Genomic DNA, 16,674 nt, shown 5'->3' on the forward strand with positions numbered 1-16,674 from the left:
GTGTAACTGAACATGGAATTTTACTGATCAGACTTCCTCATTCACGTCTTTTGTGAATCTTTACCGGGCACCTGCTATGGACGAGGCGTCGGTGATGGGAATACAATGGTATGCAAAACAGATTCCATGGCAGGCCAGCCTTAAATCGGGAAGGGCAGAGGCAGCAGGCAATGGCCCCGGGGCGGGGGTGAGGAGAGTGAGTCCTGGAGGTGCTCTGGGCTCTGGGCCTTGCGCTGCGGGGGTTCAGGGAGCCGGCGTGGAGGAGCAGGGGCAGGCTGGGTGGGCAAGGGGAGTTCTTTCTGGTGCGGGAAGATGCTGAGGTGTCCCATGCTGAGGACATCCAGGGTCCGCATCCCACCAGCTGTTGGCCACGAGATGCAGATTCGGGAATCTCAATCACATAGAAGGCTCTGGAGCCAGTGGAGAGGAGGAGGTGAGCGGGAGGGCGTAGCAAGGCACAGTATCGCAGAATCTGAGACCCCAGAGCTGCCGCCTCTGGTTCTGTTTTCGGAGGAGATCTTGGAGTTTGTGTTTTTATCTCTGCCTTCCTTAAGAATAGAAGCAGGTCACTTGGGGAGCGGGGACAGAAACTTGCCACCGAGCCAGCGGGTGGCATGATGCTCAGCCAGGCTGCCGCAGCCTCTGCCCTGTCGGTCTGTTCACCTGTCTGTCCCGTCAAGCCACCTAGAGAATCCTGTTGTAAGGGGCACCTCAGCTCCGCAGAGCGAGTGGCGGTGGGACTGGAAATGGCTTCCGTGGGTTGCACTCTCACTCCGGCCCGTGGTTGGCTGTGTGTTTCATCAGCGTGATCCTGCGGAACCTGCCCACCTGCCGAGGGGGCGCCTTGTGTCACCCCCATTTCACGGTGCAGCAAGCGAGGCGTAGGGACTTTACAGACCTGGCCTGTAGCCCTGGTGCTCTGTGGGTGGGGTGGGGGTGGAATGAGCGCTCCCCGGGGCGGGCCAGGTCAGGAACAGCGAGGGTGGTGATGGTTTGCAAACCAGCCAAGTTGTACGGAGACATCAGAGAACCTTGCGGTGCTCAGAGGCGTTTGAGCATCAGAGAAGCAGAAATTCTGGGGGGCGGGGGAGTCTGAGGAGACCACAGTGTCTCCTCACCCAGCTCTCTGAACCTGGAGCAGACCCCAGTGCCCGGGGCTCACCCCCAAGCTGAGACCAGCTGTAGGAGATGTGGGGGGTCCCCTCAGTGGGCGAGGGATGTGGTGCCCGCAGTGCCCGGCTCCAGCTCTGGGTGCATCTGTGTGTAGGGAAAGGCCCGAGTGCCCTGCTTTGGAGCGGGCTTTTCTCCACAGGTGAGGCCGGGGGGTGATTACACTCCCCGAAGCAAACGCACCACAGCAGGTCCCATGGGGTCGCCCGTTCGCTGTGGTGCTCAGCCCGTTTTACACGGGAGAGCCTTTGCTGTGCGGAGTTTAAATTCTGAGGCCCTAGGACCTTCTGGAATTCCACTTCGTGTCCTTAAAGACGCAGAAATGACCAGCACTGAGCAGTGGGCCCGCCAGCCCCGTCCCAGCTCCTTTCTCTGCGCTGCTCCGTCTGTTTGGCACAGCAGCGCTGTGAAGGGAGCTTTGTCCTCATGTTGCAGGTGAGGAAGTGGAAGCGGACAGGTTGGGGGGCCAGGGGGCAGGGGGGCTCATGCCACAGCTGTGCAAGAGAGGGGGTGGGGCCCGGGGGCCAGCAGGCCGCCACCAGCTCCGTGTTAGCAAAGAGGCCTGGTGTCCTGTTTGTGGCCCAGGGTCATGTGGCTCCGGGGCAGGTTGGCCTGGGCCCTGCTTTTCTTTTAGGTGGTTTCTGCCCCCCCCCACCCCCCGGTTGTGTGAGCAACATCGGGGCTCTGGGTACAGCTGATCCCACCTCAGATCTAGAGGCCGGTTCTCCTGCCTGCCTCTGCCCTGCAGGGGGCTTCTGGAGGCCGCACCAGGCCCTGCTCCGGCTGCTGCTATCCCACCTCCTCTACGGGCCTCTGTGCACCTCCCTGGTCTTTGCCCGTCCTTCCCGGACAGCCCTGATGACCCCCGAAGGTCCCCCTCCCTCCCTCCTCCCCCTCCTCCCTTCCTCCCCCGCCACTTCACTACCAGGAGGTGGGCAGAGACCTCCAGAGGTTTCAAGCCAGACCCAGAAGCCTTCTCCTTGGTCCTTTGTGAGGCAAGTTAGGTTAAGACCCCCGGGGGAGCATCTGTGTCCCTTCACTGCCCGCCCCCGGCCCCCCGCACAGTTTTTGTTGTGTTTTTGAATGTCCCCTGCAGATTGCCAGCTGAGGATCGTTAACTGTGGTGGATGGACTGGTCTGTTTGGGGAGGGGTGGGGGGATGTCAGATCGGCTAAAGGGTTTTTGCTTGGTTGTCTAAGCTTGTGGGTCAGGAAGAAGACANGATTACGCTCCCCGAAGCAAACGCACCACAGCAGGTCCCATGGGGTCGCCCGTTCGCTGTGGTGCTCAGCCCGTTTTACACGGGAGAGCCTTTGCTGTGCGGAGTTTAAATTCTGAGGCCCTAGGACCTTCTGGAATTCCACTTCGTGTCCTTAAAGATGCAGAAATGACCAGCACTGAGCAGTGGGCCCGCCAGCCCCGTCCCAGCTCCTTTCTCTGCGCTGCTCCGTCTGTTTGGCACAGCAGCGCCGTGAAGGGAGCTCTGTCCTCATGTTGCAGGTGAGGAAGTGGAAGCGGACAGGTTGGGGGGCCGGGGGGGGCGGGGGGGGCTCATGCCACAGCTGTGCAAGAGAGGGGGTGGGGCCCGGGGGCCAGCAGGCCGCCACCAGCTCCTTGTTAGCAAAGAGGCCTGGTGTCCTGTTTGTGGCCCAGGGTCATGTGGCTCCGGGGCAGGTTGGCCTGGGCCCTGCTTTTCTTTTAGGTGGTTTCTGCCCAGCCCCCCCCCCCCCCCCGGTTGTGTGAGCAACATTGGGGCTCTGGGTACAGCTGGTCCCACCTCAGATCTAGAGGCCGGTTCTCCCGCCTGCCTCTGCCCTGCAGGGGGCTTCTGGAGGCGGCACCAGGCCCTGCTCCGGCCGCCGCCATCCCACCTCCTCTATGGGCCTCTGTGCACCTTCCTGGTCTTTGCCCGTTCTTCCCGGACAGCCCTGATGACCCCCGAAGGTCCCCCTCCCTCCCTCCTCCCCCTCCTCCCTTCCTCCCCCGCCACTTCACTACCAGGAGGTGGGCAGAGACCTCCAGAGGTTTCAAGCCAGACCCAGAAGCCTTCTCCTTGGTCCTTTGTGAGGCGAGTTAGGTTAAGACCCCCGGGGGAGCATCTGTGTCCCTTCACTGCCCGCCCCCGGCCCCCCGCACAGTTTTTGTTGTGTTTTTGAATGTCCCCTGCAGATTGCCAGCTGAGGATCGTTAACTGTGGTGGATGGACTGGTCTGTTTGGGGAGGGGTGGGGGGATGTCAGATCGGCTAAAGGGTTTTTGCTTGGTTGTCTAAGCTTGTGGGTCAGGAAGAAGACACTTACTATAGTTTCTTCTGAGTTATCCAAGTGCTGTGTGGCCACGGTAGAAAAATTAAATACCTAAGTAGGCCAATTAAGAAATAGAGCTGTGGCCCTGGCTGGGCAGCCCCGTTGGTTTGAGGGTCACCTGGATAGGCCAAGGTCTCAGGCACAATCCCTGGGCAGGACTCATACAAGAGTCGACCAGTGAATGCATCAGTAAGTAGAACAGCACATTGATGCTTCTCTCTCTCAAATTAATAAAATAAAAAATACTAAAAGAAAAAATCAGTCCTTCATAGTCTCACCCCCCCAGAGAAGAAGGGGGGCATTTTCCTCCAGGTTTGGGGCTCCTCACAGAGGCAGAGCCATGCTGAAGGGCTGAGAGGCAGGCCAAGGTCGTGACCCTGACCTTCCTGCTTGCCAGTGCATACACCCTGGGCATCTTACCCCTCTGCATCTGGGCTTCCCAACAGTGACCGGGAGGGATGGCAGAGCCGGCCCCGTGCTGTGGTTGTGAGCGTTGCGAGTGGGAGGACTCGTGAAGCCCTCCACCCGACAGTGTGTGCCGTCCTGCCTGACGTGTGTGAGCCGTTCTCATCAGGAACGGGAGTGGCACAGACTCAGGCAGCTGGTGCTGCGACCCACGCCGAGCGCTCCTGCCCCGTCCTTCAGGACACTGGATGCTGGCCACCTCTCTGCCTTTGGGGCCTGGTGCCTCCCAGTCAGGTAACCAGGTGGAGAGGGGCTTCCCACAGCGGGGTCCCTCTGCTGTTTTCTGGCCTGGGCTCCGCGGGCGCAACTGGCTCCCTGGAGGGGTACGCGCAGGAGGAGAGAGGCGGGCACCCTAGATGAGGCCCGGGTGTGCAGATGGGGATTTTGTAGGCCTCTGAATTCACACAACTGCTTCCCAGCCATTGGTGCCAGAGAAGCACGGGGCTCCCTGGCCCATTCCGATCCTGCTTTTAAATGCACGCACACAGGAAGTAGGACCGCACCTTCGTATCAGTCTGTGCAGCCCTTTGGGTGCTGCCGGAGACATTGGATTGCCTTTGGGTATAAAATGTCCAGTTCGGAGCAAGTGGCCTGATCGTTGGTGGACTTGGATCTGGAGACCAGGGCTGGGCAGTGGCCCCCTGTGCACATTGTGTGTGTGCACGTGTATGTGTGTGTGTTTCCCCCAGGTTGTGAGGGGCTGGCTCAGTGCTGCTGCTCTGCACACAGAAGTGCATGTGCAATGAAATGCTCTGGGTCCCTCCGGGAGGCGTTGGGGATGAATTAGTCGCCCCTTGCCGCCTCTCAGACGTGGGAAACTGCGGTTCTTGAACGGTGGGTCGGTGTGCAGCCTGGCGCTCCTGCTGAGTGGGGGAGGAGCTTCCTGAACCTTTGCCGCAGAGTCCTTCCTGGAAGGCAGCTTGGCCCCCGCAAGGACCCAGAAGGCGCTGTCAGGAGAGAAGGACCTGGAGGGAACACGTGGGAGGCAGGGCTCTGCGGGACCCGGTTGGCAGGAAAGGTCAGGGGGAGATCTGCGCACCCGTGTGTTCCCCGCAGGTGCCTGCGGGGACACTGGGGGGTCCCCTACGGTCCACACCAGCAAGCACACTGCATTCCCATGCAAGGGACTCGTGTCTGCAGCTCAGCTCAGCTTTCTGCAGTCGGTTCCCCCTCCTAAATGCTGATGGCCCTGGTGAGGGCTGTTCCCATGAGTCGGCCCTGGCGGGGGCTGTTCCCATGAGCGGAGGCGGTGTTTTTATCGGGGCGGGGTGTGTGTGTGTAGCAATTTGTGGGCTGTGTAGGGATGTCCTGAATTGATGAGCCGTCTCTAGGACCGCCCCTAACTCCCCACGTGCACTCCCAGCCCGGGTTCCTAGCGGACCCGCACCTGCGTCGGGAAGGGTTTGGATGAGGGGCCGAGGCCCTTCCTGCCTGCGCGGGTGTTTCTGGGGAAGGATGGGAAGGAGAGACGCTGAAGCGGCCCCTGGCCGAAGCGCATCCTGTTTTGGTGCTCCTGGTATTTGTTGAGAGGTTTCTTTTCCTCAGCCTTCCTTTGCGGCTTCAGCCCCTCGCCCCCGGCACCTCCAGGCCTGAGCCCTCCACCAGGTGCCTCCTTCTGCCTGACGTTCCCCGAGGCCGCTGGCCTGTGTTAGTGTTTTCTGGGTCAGGCTTGCCAGTGTCTTCCCTGCTGCCAAGTTTGTGGCCGAGTCCCCTGCCGTCTTTGTAGTCCCCGTTTTAATATCGAGGGCCCTGAACTTGCAGGATCAGATTTCCGCGTGGTTGTGTTCGAAAGCAGAGTCGCTGTGCTCGGAACGTCCTGAAATTTGGTAATTTATGGGGGAGAATATGGCCTCCCATGTGCTCGCTTGGCTGGCTCAGGGGCCTGCCTGCCACGCTTTCGTTTCAGTTTGATGGTAAGTAGGGCGCTTCGGGAGCCTGCGCTGAGCCACGCCAGCCCTCGGGGGCTCCTTCCCCTGCGCTGAGCCTGTCTTTCTTTCTAACGATGTCGCATGTTTTGCTCTCTCTAGGATTTTCGAGGCAGACATGTCTGACAAGATGTCCAGTTTCCTGCACATCGGAGACATTTGTTCTCTGTACGCGGAGGGGTCGACAAATGGATTTATTAGCACCTTGGGGTAAGAGCGCGATTTCTCGTGGGGCGGAACTTGTTCGGCCTCGTGATGTCAGGTTAAAAAACTGTGATCTTTCTAAGAAAAGAACGCTACCACCTTAACTTGGGCCTTTACAGGGGGAGATGGAATCGTGAATGCAGAATCCCATGTTGGCTGTGGATTTATTACCATTTCCCCTCCTTCCTGTGGAAGGGGATGTGTACGGGGTAAAATTGAAGACGATGCTGTTCAGTCCGAGGGCGCCTCGCCTGCCGCCAGGCCCAGGGCCGCTCGGAGGCAGACCATCCTCCCCGTCGGAGCTTTCCCCACCGCAAGCCGCCGAATGCAGTAGAAAGTTACACATCGCACAGTCCTGCACATCCAAGTTTTGTCCTTTGGTGCTCTCTTCCATTTTTTAAAAGTATATTTTATTGATTATGTTATTACAGTTGTCCCAGGTTTTCCCCCTCTGCCCCCCTCTGGCTGGTACCCCCCCTCCCTCCAGCAGTCTCCTTCCTTTAGTTCACATCTGTGGGTCACACATACGGGTTCTCAGGCTTCTCCATTTCCTGTACTGTTCTTAGCCTCCCCCTGTGTATTTTGTACCTGCTAATTATTCAGCTTATTCTCTGAACCTTTTCCCTCATTCTCCCCCTTCCCGCTGATAATCTCCATGTCTGTGATTCGGTTCCTGTTCTGGTTGTTTGCTCAGTTCGTCTTTTTAGGTTCAGTTGATAGTTGGGAGTTTTTTGTCATTTTAATGTTCATCATTTTGATCATCTTCTTTTTCTGAGATAAGTCTCTCTAACATTTCATATATAATAAGGGCTTGGTGGTGATGAACTCCTTGAACTTGACCTTCTCTGGGAAGCAGTTCATCTGCCCTTCCGTTCTAAATGATAGCTTTGCTGGACAGAGTGACCTAGGTTGTAGGTCCTTGCTTTTCACCACTTCGAGTACTTTGTGCTTTACCCCCTTCCAGCCTGTAGGGTTTCTTTTGAGACACCTTTACTCAACTTTGAACAGGACAGACGTATTCCACAGCGTCCTCATTTGTCATGCCCTGCGTGTCTAGCAGAGGGGAGGAGAAGGTACGCAGCCAGAGGCGGATGAATCAGAGCGGCCAATTTCGGAAGGGGCAGGGTGGTTGAGTGGGGTCCTGGGCGGCCTTGTTGAGTCTGGCAAGAGCTGCCCTCAGTTAGACGGGGGCAAGTGGGAGGGGGAGGCCAACAGCGTCCCCAGGAGCCTCGTTCTTATCGCAGCCAGACCCCGCACCTCCCTTTAGACCACCGCTGCTCCCGCGCAGGCCTGCTCTCGGAGTGGCCACGGCCATTGTGTGTGGGCTCACATCGGGCCGCAGCTCTGAGGGAACCCACTGCGCAAAAGTTTCACTTCCCAGAGTCGTCTGATGAAGCACTTTCTGTGGCTCTTGGCCTGTCTGTCACTGGGGCCTCTCTGATGGTCCCTTTCTTCTTTTCGGTCCAGTCCTTCTTCCGTGCCTCGCGGTGGAATCTCAGGCCCTCCTTGTGTTTCAGCAGTTGTGGCGACGAGACCAGTGAGCAACAGTAAGCCCCTCTGGGGGTCCCGCGGGCACTCAGCGCACTGTGCCCGCACCTCTGCACCCACGTCAGCCCTTCCATCCCTGAGCGCTCTGACAGTGAGCTCTGTCTCTGTCACTGCCGATGGGGTCGAGGCCCCGAATAACAGAGAGGCGCAGGCACCTGCCCAGGGTTTCCCCTCCAAAAGATGCGGCCTCTGAGACCACGCTCCCACCTGGGCCCCAGGTGGGGCCGGCCTTCCTTGCTGGGCTCTCCTGGCCGCCCCCTCGCTGCCCACAGCTCTGACCTGGATGCCTGTCCACCCTCAGACCCATCTTTCCTCTGTGGTCTCGATTTCTTCAGTGCCGCCACCCGCCAGTCGCCCAGGCTTATGACCAGGGCGTTGCCCAGCCCACCCTGAAACCTAGGGGCCTCCTCTCCCCGTTCCTCTTCTTCCCCAGCCTCTGCTCTCGGAATCCCAAGGCGGCACACGTTCTTCACGCATGCTTCTAGTCACGTGTGACAAATGAACAGATGAGGAGGGCCCTCCTTCCTGCTGCGGGGAGGGCGGCCTGTTTCTGAGTCTGGGGCGCACCTGCCTCTTTCAAGGAGCATTTGTTTCCCTTGGGTCCCTGCCCATAAAGTCGGAGGGTTATCCGTATAAAAATGGACTTGGGAAACTAAGTTGGGCCTTTTTTTCCTTTTGATATTTTTTACCTCCATGGGGCACCTGTGATGGATGACAGTGAGGGGCCACCTCTTCTGTGGAGTTCGGTGGTCATGCTCCAGCCTGGTCCTGTTTCTGTAGGTGGCAGTCACTGCCCTCCGAGCTGCGGGACCGAGTATGTGCACACGTGCAAAGGAGACAGCTGCCGAGTTCCCTGCGGCTCTCCTTAGAAGTGTCAGCCCTCGGGTCGTGTCCCAGGCAGAACACGGCCGTGGTGGGCCTGGGCGCCGAGCGCCCAGGGTCGAGCTGGTTCAGACATGGAGTCTGGGAGCTACTCCCTTCCCGAGGAACCCGGGGACCAGGAGAGCCAGGGGCTGTCATCCCGTCTTGCTGCTAGAGGTGGCAGAGTGCCGCTGACCATTCACTTGCCCTCCAGTCCCAGCAAGGGGGGGGGGAGCCTTGTGCCTGTCCCCCACCTTGTTTGAGAGCTCAGTGGGACAGCTCACGAGTCCAGTGCCGCATCACCCTTCACAGGGTATGTCAGGTCTGGTGGCCTGCTGGAAGGACATTCACAGGGACTCAGGGTGGCGTTTTATGTGTCACATGTGCTTTCGATGTATGCGTAGAAACTCAGGCCAGGGACCATACCGCCCGGATGCAGGAGCGGCTGTGTCTTGGAGCCAGAGGACACTGACGGCTGCTGGGCTGCTCCGGACATTTGGGTTCCCTGCTAGTTGGTGCTGAGCCCTGGCCTGCGTGGGAAACAGGGTTTGCCTGGGCATCTTTTGGGCCACTGTACAGGCGCTCACTGCCCTGTGGGCGTCGACCCAGGGAGGCTGAGAGGATGGGGTGGGGAGGGCAGAGAGAGCCCAGGACAGAGAGGCCTGGGGGTCTTGTGGAGATGATGGGGCCCTGGAAGACGGCAGGGCTTCTGGAGGCAGGAGGGAGTTTTGGAGGGAGCGGCTGAGGACCAGCGGCACCTTGCTCTGGGGCAGAGGCAGCGCCGATGGGCGGAGGAAACCCCGGAACGCCACCGCGGCGCTTGGCCCGGAGCCAGCCCTGTGGTCTCTGCGAGGGGGGCTGGGCCCGTGTACCGGCAGCAGGGACTGGACACAGGGACTCGGACGTGTCCTTGACGCTCCTCCCAGCCTCGTGCTTTTGGCCCACACAGCACAGATTCTTCAGTTGGCTCTTCTGGAAGGATTCTGTGAGTTAGAGGGTCGGTCAGGACCTTACACCCCGGTCTGTCCGCCCTGCACCGGCAGTTCCCTCGCATGGAAGTGCCCCGTCTTCCTCTTCCCACGTCCCAAACCCCTGTAGTTCCCGGGGCCTGCAGGCCCCTCGCTCCTGCCCCTGCTGCCCCGTTGGCCTAGGGTGCAGGGGGTTCCTGGGTGAATCTCCCCCTCCTCCTGCAGCCTGAATTTATATTCTCCTGGTCGGTTTGCTTTTATGGTCCCTGCGCTAACCTGAGCTGCCTCAGGGCGGGGCCTGGCTCTTACTGTCCTTGAACCCCGGGCCCAGCCATCCAACACAAAGTGAGCCCTCTGCAGCCCCTGGGTGCTCTGCCCTCCACCCTGGGCGTGATGGCTGCGGGCTCAGAGCTGTCCTGGAGGTGATTAGGAGAGGGGAACCGCAGAGGGCAGCGGGGAACCCTGGGCGTCTGGGTGAGGTTTGTGCACCTGAGGAGGGAACGCTCCAGTGTGAGTGCCACCCCCCTTCCCCGAACCCCCGCAGCGGGGGTGGGGTGGTCTAAGCTGGGCCCAGGAGCAGCCTGGCCACTTGATTTCTGCACGGTGCTTAGGGTTTTATGTTCTTGAACCTGACTTGAGGTAGCCTTTGTCTCTGTCTGTTTTGCAGGCTGGTCGATGACCGCTGCGTTGTGCAGCCAGAGACCGGGGACCTCAACAATCCACCCAAGAAATTCCGAGGTGAGTCAGTGACCGTCTGGACGAGCCGCTTGCTCCACTGGAAAACTCATGAAGTGTGTGGCCGTGTGTGGGTTTTTTGTTTTGTTTACTGATGCATTGTTTTTAAAGTATGATTTCAATTCTGAGCTTGATGACCTCTTGAAAATGCCTAAGTAAGTTCAGGGTCAAGATGGGGATGCCTTTTACGAGGGCTTCGTGGGTCTATCTTGTGCCCTTGGTTCCCGGCTGACCCGCTTTATTGCAGCGGATCTCCCACCCCCTGCAGGCTCCGAGGCTCTTGGGGGCGGGGTGGGTGGGGGTGCCCAAGCATTGTCGTTGTCAACGCTCCCCAAGACTCAGAAGCCAGGGTCAAGGTAAGTGACCTGCTCTGGTGTTCGACTCAGGGCCTCGCTCCGGCCACCAAGGGCTAAAAGCTTGTTGTTTGCAAATTATATCATTTGAGTTAGAAGTCCTTATTGTTAGGCAACTTAGAAACTGCTGTTTTGGGTAAAAGCTAAAGAACTTCTGATAAACTAGGAAACAGACGTTCAAGTGGACAGAGGCCGCCTGGCAGGGTTGGTGCAGAGCTGAGGCCATTGGAAAGGTTTTTGGGGGGCCAGGCTGGTTAGGAAAACAGAATTGTTGGCCAGCCCCGTGGGTGGGTGGGTGGGGGGGCGAGCTCCTCTGCCCTCCCACACACAGGCCTTGGGAGCTGCGGGGGGTGGGGGAGCCTGGCAAAGAAGTGATTGCGCTGTGCAAAGTTGGACCATTAAATGGGCCCACTGCCAGCAAAGTCGGGCGGTGGGCTTCGCCGGTCCTGGGGGCCAAGTGCCTGGTGTCAGGTGTGTGTCCGGTGGCTGATGCGAGGAGACTGTTTCAAGATAAAAGCAAGTCTGGCAGAGGGCGTTTGGGGAGAACCGAGCCCCTGTGTGGCCTGGCCGGGTCTGCAGGTCGTCAGGTGGCCGCCTGGGCGTGTGGAACGGCTTTCTCTGTCCAGTGACAGTGGAGCCTCCTTAGGCCGTGAGGTGCTTGGGACTGGTGGGACCAACCTGGTTTGGAATCAGCTTTGCTCCAGGCGCTGGGAATGTCTGACAGGACAGCCGCACCGTGAGGGGCCGGCACCCCGCCCTCTGTGAGCGGCTGCCCAGGCCTGCAGACCCACGTGTGGTTAGCGACATAGGCCCTGGGAGCAGGGTGCCGGCTTCCAAGAGAAGGTCCCCTAGCCCTTAGCTGTGTGACACATGACTAACTGTGTGACCTCCGTGCACCCTGGTTTTCCCATCTGTAAGTTGGGGGGTGATAATAGCTCTACTTTGTACAGTTGTTGTGGAGATTAAATGTGTTTGGAACTTAGCGCCGAGGGAACCTGGTCCTCCGTTAAGGGCTCAGTGTGCCTTGCACTTTGTCAAGTGCAAAGTACAAAGTCAAGCTGTGGCCTTGTCACCTCTAGTCTCCGCACGAGAATGGGCCCGGTTATCACTTCCTGTGCATGCTCTTCGGAGCTTTAATTTGGTCCCTTTTGCACGAGGAGGAGAGCCTTGTGGGAGGCAGAAGCCTGGGACCCTCTGACTTTGTGTGTGTTTAGGACAGGCTGTGGGACAGGCAGCGAGTCCCCGAGACGTGGTGTGGGCGAGGGGCTCCGGAGTGAGTTGTCGGCTGCAGTTTCCTGGCTCCTCAGCATGTGTCCGCCTTCACATGGTGACAGCCTGGAGCCATGGTCTCGGACAACACTGTTGTAACAGGCAGCTCCGGGATCAAAGGCCGGGCCTGAATGGGAGGCCTGGGGCTTTTGGGTTTGCTGGGCCCTCTTTCCCCAGCCCCAGGGCACTTGTCCAGTGCCGCCCAGCTGTCTGGGAGCTCAGGGACTGAGGGACCGCTTGTCTGATAGGGGAAAAGGGTCTGCATCCCAGGCGAGCTCCTTGTGGACTGATTGGCTGGCCTTGAACCTCCCAGCAGCCCTGCAGGAGCCGCAGGAAGGACAGTATTTTTTTGTGATCCAGTGATAAGGATTTGAGTGCCAGCAGCCTGCTTATCTGGCCACCATCCTGCGTGCAAGCAAAGTGGAGCTCAGGCCTGGTGCCTGGGTCTGCAGGAGCCCCGAGGCCAGAGGAAGGGCGTGTGTGATGGGAGAGCCCGTGTCCAGCCCGGGGGCTGCTACCCACTGCTCTGGGGCCGTGGGGCAGGGGTGTCATTTCGTCTCTCTGGGACTCAGTTTCCCCACGTGACAAGTGGAGTTCAGGGGACATGACTGCAGGGTCCCTTCCAGGGTGAAACTTTGGGATCGGCGCTGGAAACGGCCCCTTGACGCTTCACCAGAAAGCGTCCGCGTCCGGGAGCCTGGTGCCTCCAGAAGCAGCCTCTGTCTCTGGGGTTGCCAGTCGGCCATCAGGACAAGAGGATGGGTGGGAACAGCCGGGCCTGCTTCTGAGGCCAGATGGGGACACAGCCAGGATAGGGGGATGCAGAGGTCCTGTGGACTGGGCGGCCGTGCCCGGCCCCCTGGCTTGCCTCTCTCCAACCCCCCTCCTTCCCCGCATGTTGTCCTCATTGTTGCTAAGCAGTGTTGGTTCTTTTTTTTTTTTAGGCAAAGCATGCAAGGAATTAACTCATATCTCATTTAGTTTTAAATACCCACAGGCAAAGGGGAGGGTCAATGTAAATCTTGTTTGTCCTTTGACTCTAAGCCGTGACTGGTCTTTCCCAGGGAGGGCACAGGCTTAGTTTCTACCTGTTCTGGGAAGCAGGGCAGTTAAGAGTCTGTCTAGGTAGGTGCCTGTCAAGCGTGGGCCTCCAGGGCGCTGAAGGTTTTGCCTGCCACTCAGCCGCTTTGGGGGGAAGTCTCTCGCAGCTTGGACTGTATTCACAAAATCCATTCAAATTTAATAAAAAGATTAGTAGGTTCTTAAAATAATCCTCGTTTCAGATTTACCAGCTTATCGCAATCTTGCACCAACGCGCTCCAGTCGGAGGGAATGACAACACTGTAATTTACATCAGTCCTCAGGGTGGCACAGAATGCTTGCCGCGCCCCCCACAGCCGGGGGTGGGGCCCACTGCCCGAGGGTGAGGGAGGCCCACGTGTCCTGGGTCTCTGCCCACGTGCTCTGGGTCTCTGCCCACGTGCTCAGAGCTTTGAGACGCGTGTCTTCCGGTGCTGGGCACCTTGCAGGGGCCCGGGAGCTAATGCTCCCGGACGTACAGGTTGGCTTCCTTTTTAAGTGCCCACTCGCCCGTGGGATGGAGACCCCAGACTCCGTTTTGCATCCTGTTCCCTGGAGCAGCTCACGTGCTAACGCAGAGCGTGTCTGAACTCTTCATGCGTGAAATGCTTTGGGTACCACAGACGTGTTCTTGCTGTCATCTCACCGAATCTCCGGTGGCCCGAGTGGCTCCCTCCCCGGAGGGCGACTTCCATGGGGATGTGGAGCTAGGGAACTGGGGTCGCGTTGTCACACAGTGTTGCTGGGCACTCCCAGCGGCAGCTAAAGGCTTGGCTAGTCCTGCCTCCCGGGCTCTGGTGAAGATGGGGGGCCACTGTGGCTTCTGGCGACCCCTTCCCTTCCTTTCCTGACCGGTGAGGAAATCAGACAGGCGCAGGAGGGCTCCTGGGGTCAAAGAACAATTCTGCGTCAGAATTGGGGCTGGGACACACCCCGAGTTCCCCCACTGTCTCTTGGCCTGCTGTGTTTCGGCTGTAGACTGAAATCTTTATTTTTGTCCCATCACCCTGTGTTATTAACCGTATTCTGTGCTCTATACATGGGTGTAACAGTGACTACCCTGTATGGTGCTTACATGCGTTAATTTAATCTCCTGAATTTGTATCATCATTTCCTTGACATGTGTTAATTTTTAGCCCCACCCCCACAACCATACCTATAGGTGGCGATGGTGTTGGAAGAGCGCCCCCCTTCCTCACACGGGGAACTGCCGCTCCAGGTGTGGAGCTGCTGGGTCCAAGGTCCCAGCGAAGCGGCAGAGCCTGGATTTCAGCCCCGACACCTGTCATCGGGGACCTTCCTGCTCATACCTAGCCCTAAACTGCCTGTGGGAGGGGCTGGCCTGCGGGTAACCCTTTACTAAGGAATACACTGCGTTTCTTAAACCGGTCTCCCCTCCCACCACCCCAGCGTGTCCTTGTGAGACTCACTGCCCCTGGAACAGATAGCTGCAACACACCAGAGGTACACGCTCACTGCCCACGGAGCAACGTCGAGGAGCGTATTTATCACGGCCATCTGCTATTTTTATCTCCCCGGCGAGGTTCCGGAGCATCGGGAGGGACCAGCCCTTGGCCTACAACCCGGCCGAGCGCCGGCGCGGTGCTGCCGCCCGTAAAGGCTGGTCCCGAGGAATCGGTGTTTTGTTTTGTTTTGTTTTTAGAGGGTTTCACCGTTCCCAGTTCTAATGGTGGTTTCTTCCCCGATGACGATTTAGGTCAGCTGAGGGCTGACACTGTTACACAGGTTCCTATGCTGTCCCGTGACCTCTCTCCTAACTGCCTGTGTCTGGTGCTTCTGGACCGATTTCTTATGGTTGACCTGCCTTCCCCGTGGATCGGGGATGGGCCCTGCCCCCCATGGGCATCTCCCCTAGGACCCCAACATTTGTTCCCTTTCCCTCTTATGCCTGTACATTTGAGATTGCTCGGCTTCATTCAAAACGTGGTCATAAAAACACATAGTTACTTGTCTTAACTGGGCTTCTGGTACAGTCCTGGCCTGCTCCTGACCCTGATCCCTCATTGACCTCTGCGCTGGAGATGGCGCTGCCCTGTACAGCTGGGCGTCCTGACCCTGCAGAGGGCCAGTAACCAGACTGGGCCCGGATTTGAACCCCCGTCCAGAGGGCTGCACTCAGCGGGCCCCTCCAGGGGATGAATGGAGCTCTGCAAAGGGAACACTTGGAGCCCGGGCCACATTTCCACCTTCCAGAGGCACGCTGCCCAGTGGGAGCATGGCTGAGGGGGGATGGGACTAAAAATGGTGGCGTTCACGCCGAGCGAGGACTCATCGAGAGAGCTTTGTGCGCTTCAGACTCGTGGGAGCAGCAGTGTGTCTCCCCTAAGCGGCAGCGGCGACCTCCTCGCTGGCCTCTGCCTTGTCCCCGTTGCCTCCTTGGTGGGGCCCCTGCAACCCTCCATTTGCTGAGGCTCCAGGAATCAGCCTGGATCTGAAGATGTCAGAGGGCTGCTCGGAGCCCCCGTGGTTCCCCAGCTATGCGCAGGATAAAGGACACTCTTCCAGGGTCTTCAGGGCCCTGCCTGTCAGCTGTGTTGTCGTCCCGAGGGCTCTTGGCTCAGGACCGACACATTGCCTCCTGGCAGCCAGCGGCCTAGCCTTGCGCCCTGGGCCTTGCGCATGTGTATCCCTTTTCTTCTCTGAAATGACCTTACTCCGTCATTCCCCTGGGGCCCCATCTTTCTAAGATGCGAACTCACCCGCCAGGCCTCAGACACCGCCCCAAGGTCTCCAAGCTGACGCTGGGGTGCAGACTGATGGGTGGGACCCCCAGCTCTGCCTTTTGCTGCCCTGCCCCCTGCCCTGGGGTATGTCCTGTCACCTTCCAGGGCCTTGGTTTCCTCAACCTCGAAGATGGGGGGCGTATGTGGTGTGCTTCACAGTGAGTGTGAGTGTGAGTGTGTCTGTGGGGTTCAGAGGAGCTGGTTCAAGCTAGGCACTTGAAGAGTGTCTGACCTGTGTTAAATGCCACAGCACTGTTGGCTAATCACGCAGGTCCGTGGCTCTGCTTTGACCCCGCCCCCCTAACTGCGGGGCCAGGATTGAGCATGTCCCGGGGAGGCCGAGCTGTCTGCAGGGAAAATGAAGTGCCCGTGACTTGGAGCCCTGCGGGTTTCGGGCGCGTGCAGGTGGGGACTTGGTGTGGGGGTGGAGGGCCTGCATTGCCGACCAGCTGCCATGCCAGGCCCTGACACATTCTCTCCCCTCCCCACCCCCCGTGTTCAGGCTGTCTGTGGACAGGGGACATTCCGAGCCCAGAGAAAGGGGCCCGGGGGGAGTGTGAGTGAGAGCAGTGCTTTCTGCAGCAGGAGCAGGCTCCTGGCCTCCTGTGCTGAGGGTGGACCAGGGGCCAGGCCTGCTTCCAGTGACAAGAGACCACCCGCTTGCCGGGGGCATCAGGGAGGGAACAGAGCATCCGTGGCCGATGCCACGTCACTTGCTTATGTGGCCAGGTTTCCTACGAGGGACGCAGCTGCTGCGNCCGAGCCCAGAGAAAGGGGCCCGGGGGGAGTGTGAGAGAGAGCAGTGCTTTCTGCGGCAGGAGCAGGCTCCTGGCCTCCTGTGCTGAGGGTGGACCAGGGGCCAGGCCTGCTTCCAGTGACAAGAGACCACCCGCTTGCCGGGGGCATCAGGGAGGGAACAGAGCATCCGTGGCCGATGCCACGTCACTTGCTTATGTGGCCAGGTTTCCTACGAGGGACGCAGCTGCTGCGTGCATCCTTGCCACGGCACAGGGGCCCGGGGGCGTCCAGCGCTGTCGGGAGAACCGT

At 59.1% G+C, this 16,674-nt stretch overlaps 1 protein-coding gene across 6 annotated transcripts in view; it reads left to right on the forward strand.

Moving 5' to 3' along the window:
• ITPR1 (inositol 1,4,5-trisphosphate receptor type 1) overlaps nucleotides 1-16,674 on the forward strand; it is a 222,065-nt gene that overhangs the window by 16,886 nt on the left and 188,505 nt on the right. For all 6 annotated transcript variants that reach the window (XM_037049555.1, XM_037049550.1, XM_037049551.1 and 3 more), the window contains exons 3-4: nucleotides 5,968-6,075; nucleotides 10,114-10,184. In XM_037049555.1, the coding sequence (XP_036905450.1) occupies nucleotides 5,984-6,075; nucleotides 10,114-10,184 (163 nt within the window). In that variant the 5' untranslated portion in view covers nucleotides 5,968-5,983. The remainder of the gene's footprint in view (nucleotides 1-5,967; nucleotides 6,076-10,113; nucleotides 10,185-16,674) is intronic.

This window comes from Sturnira hondurensis, unplaced genomic scaffold, assembly GCF_014824575.4.
Source record: "Sturnira hondurensis isolate 20B ecotype Veracruz unplaced genomic scaffold, ASM1482457v3 Scaffold0006496, whole genome shotgun sequence".
Classification (NCBI taxonomy): domain Eukaryota; kingdom Metazoa; phylum Chordata; class Mammalia; order Chiroptera; family Phyllostomidae; genus Sturnira; species Sturnira hondurensis.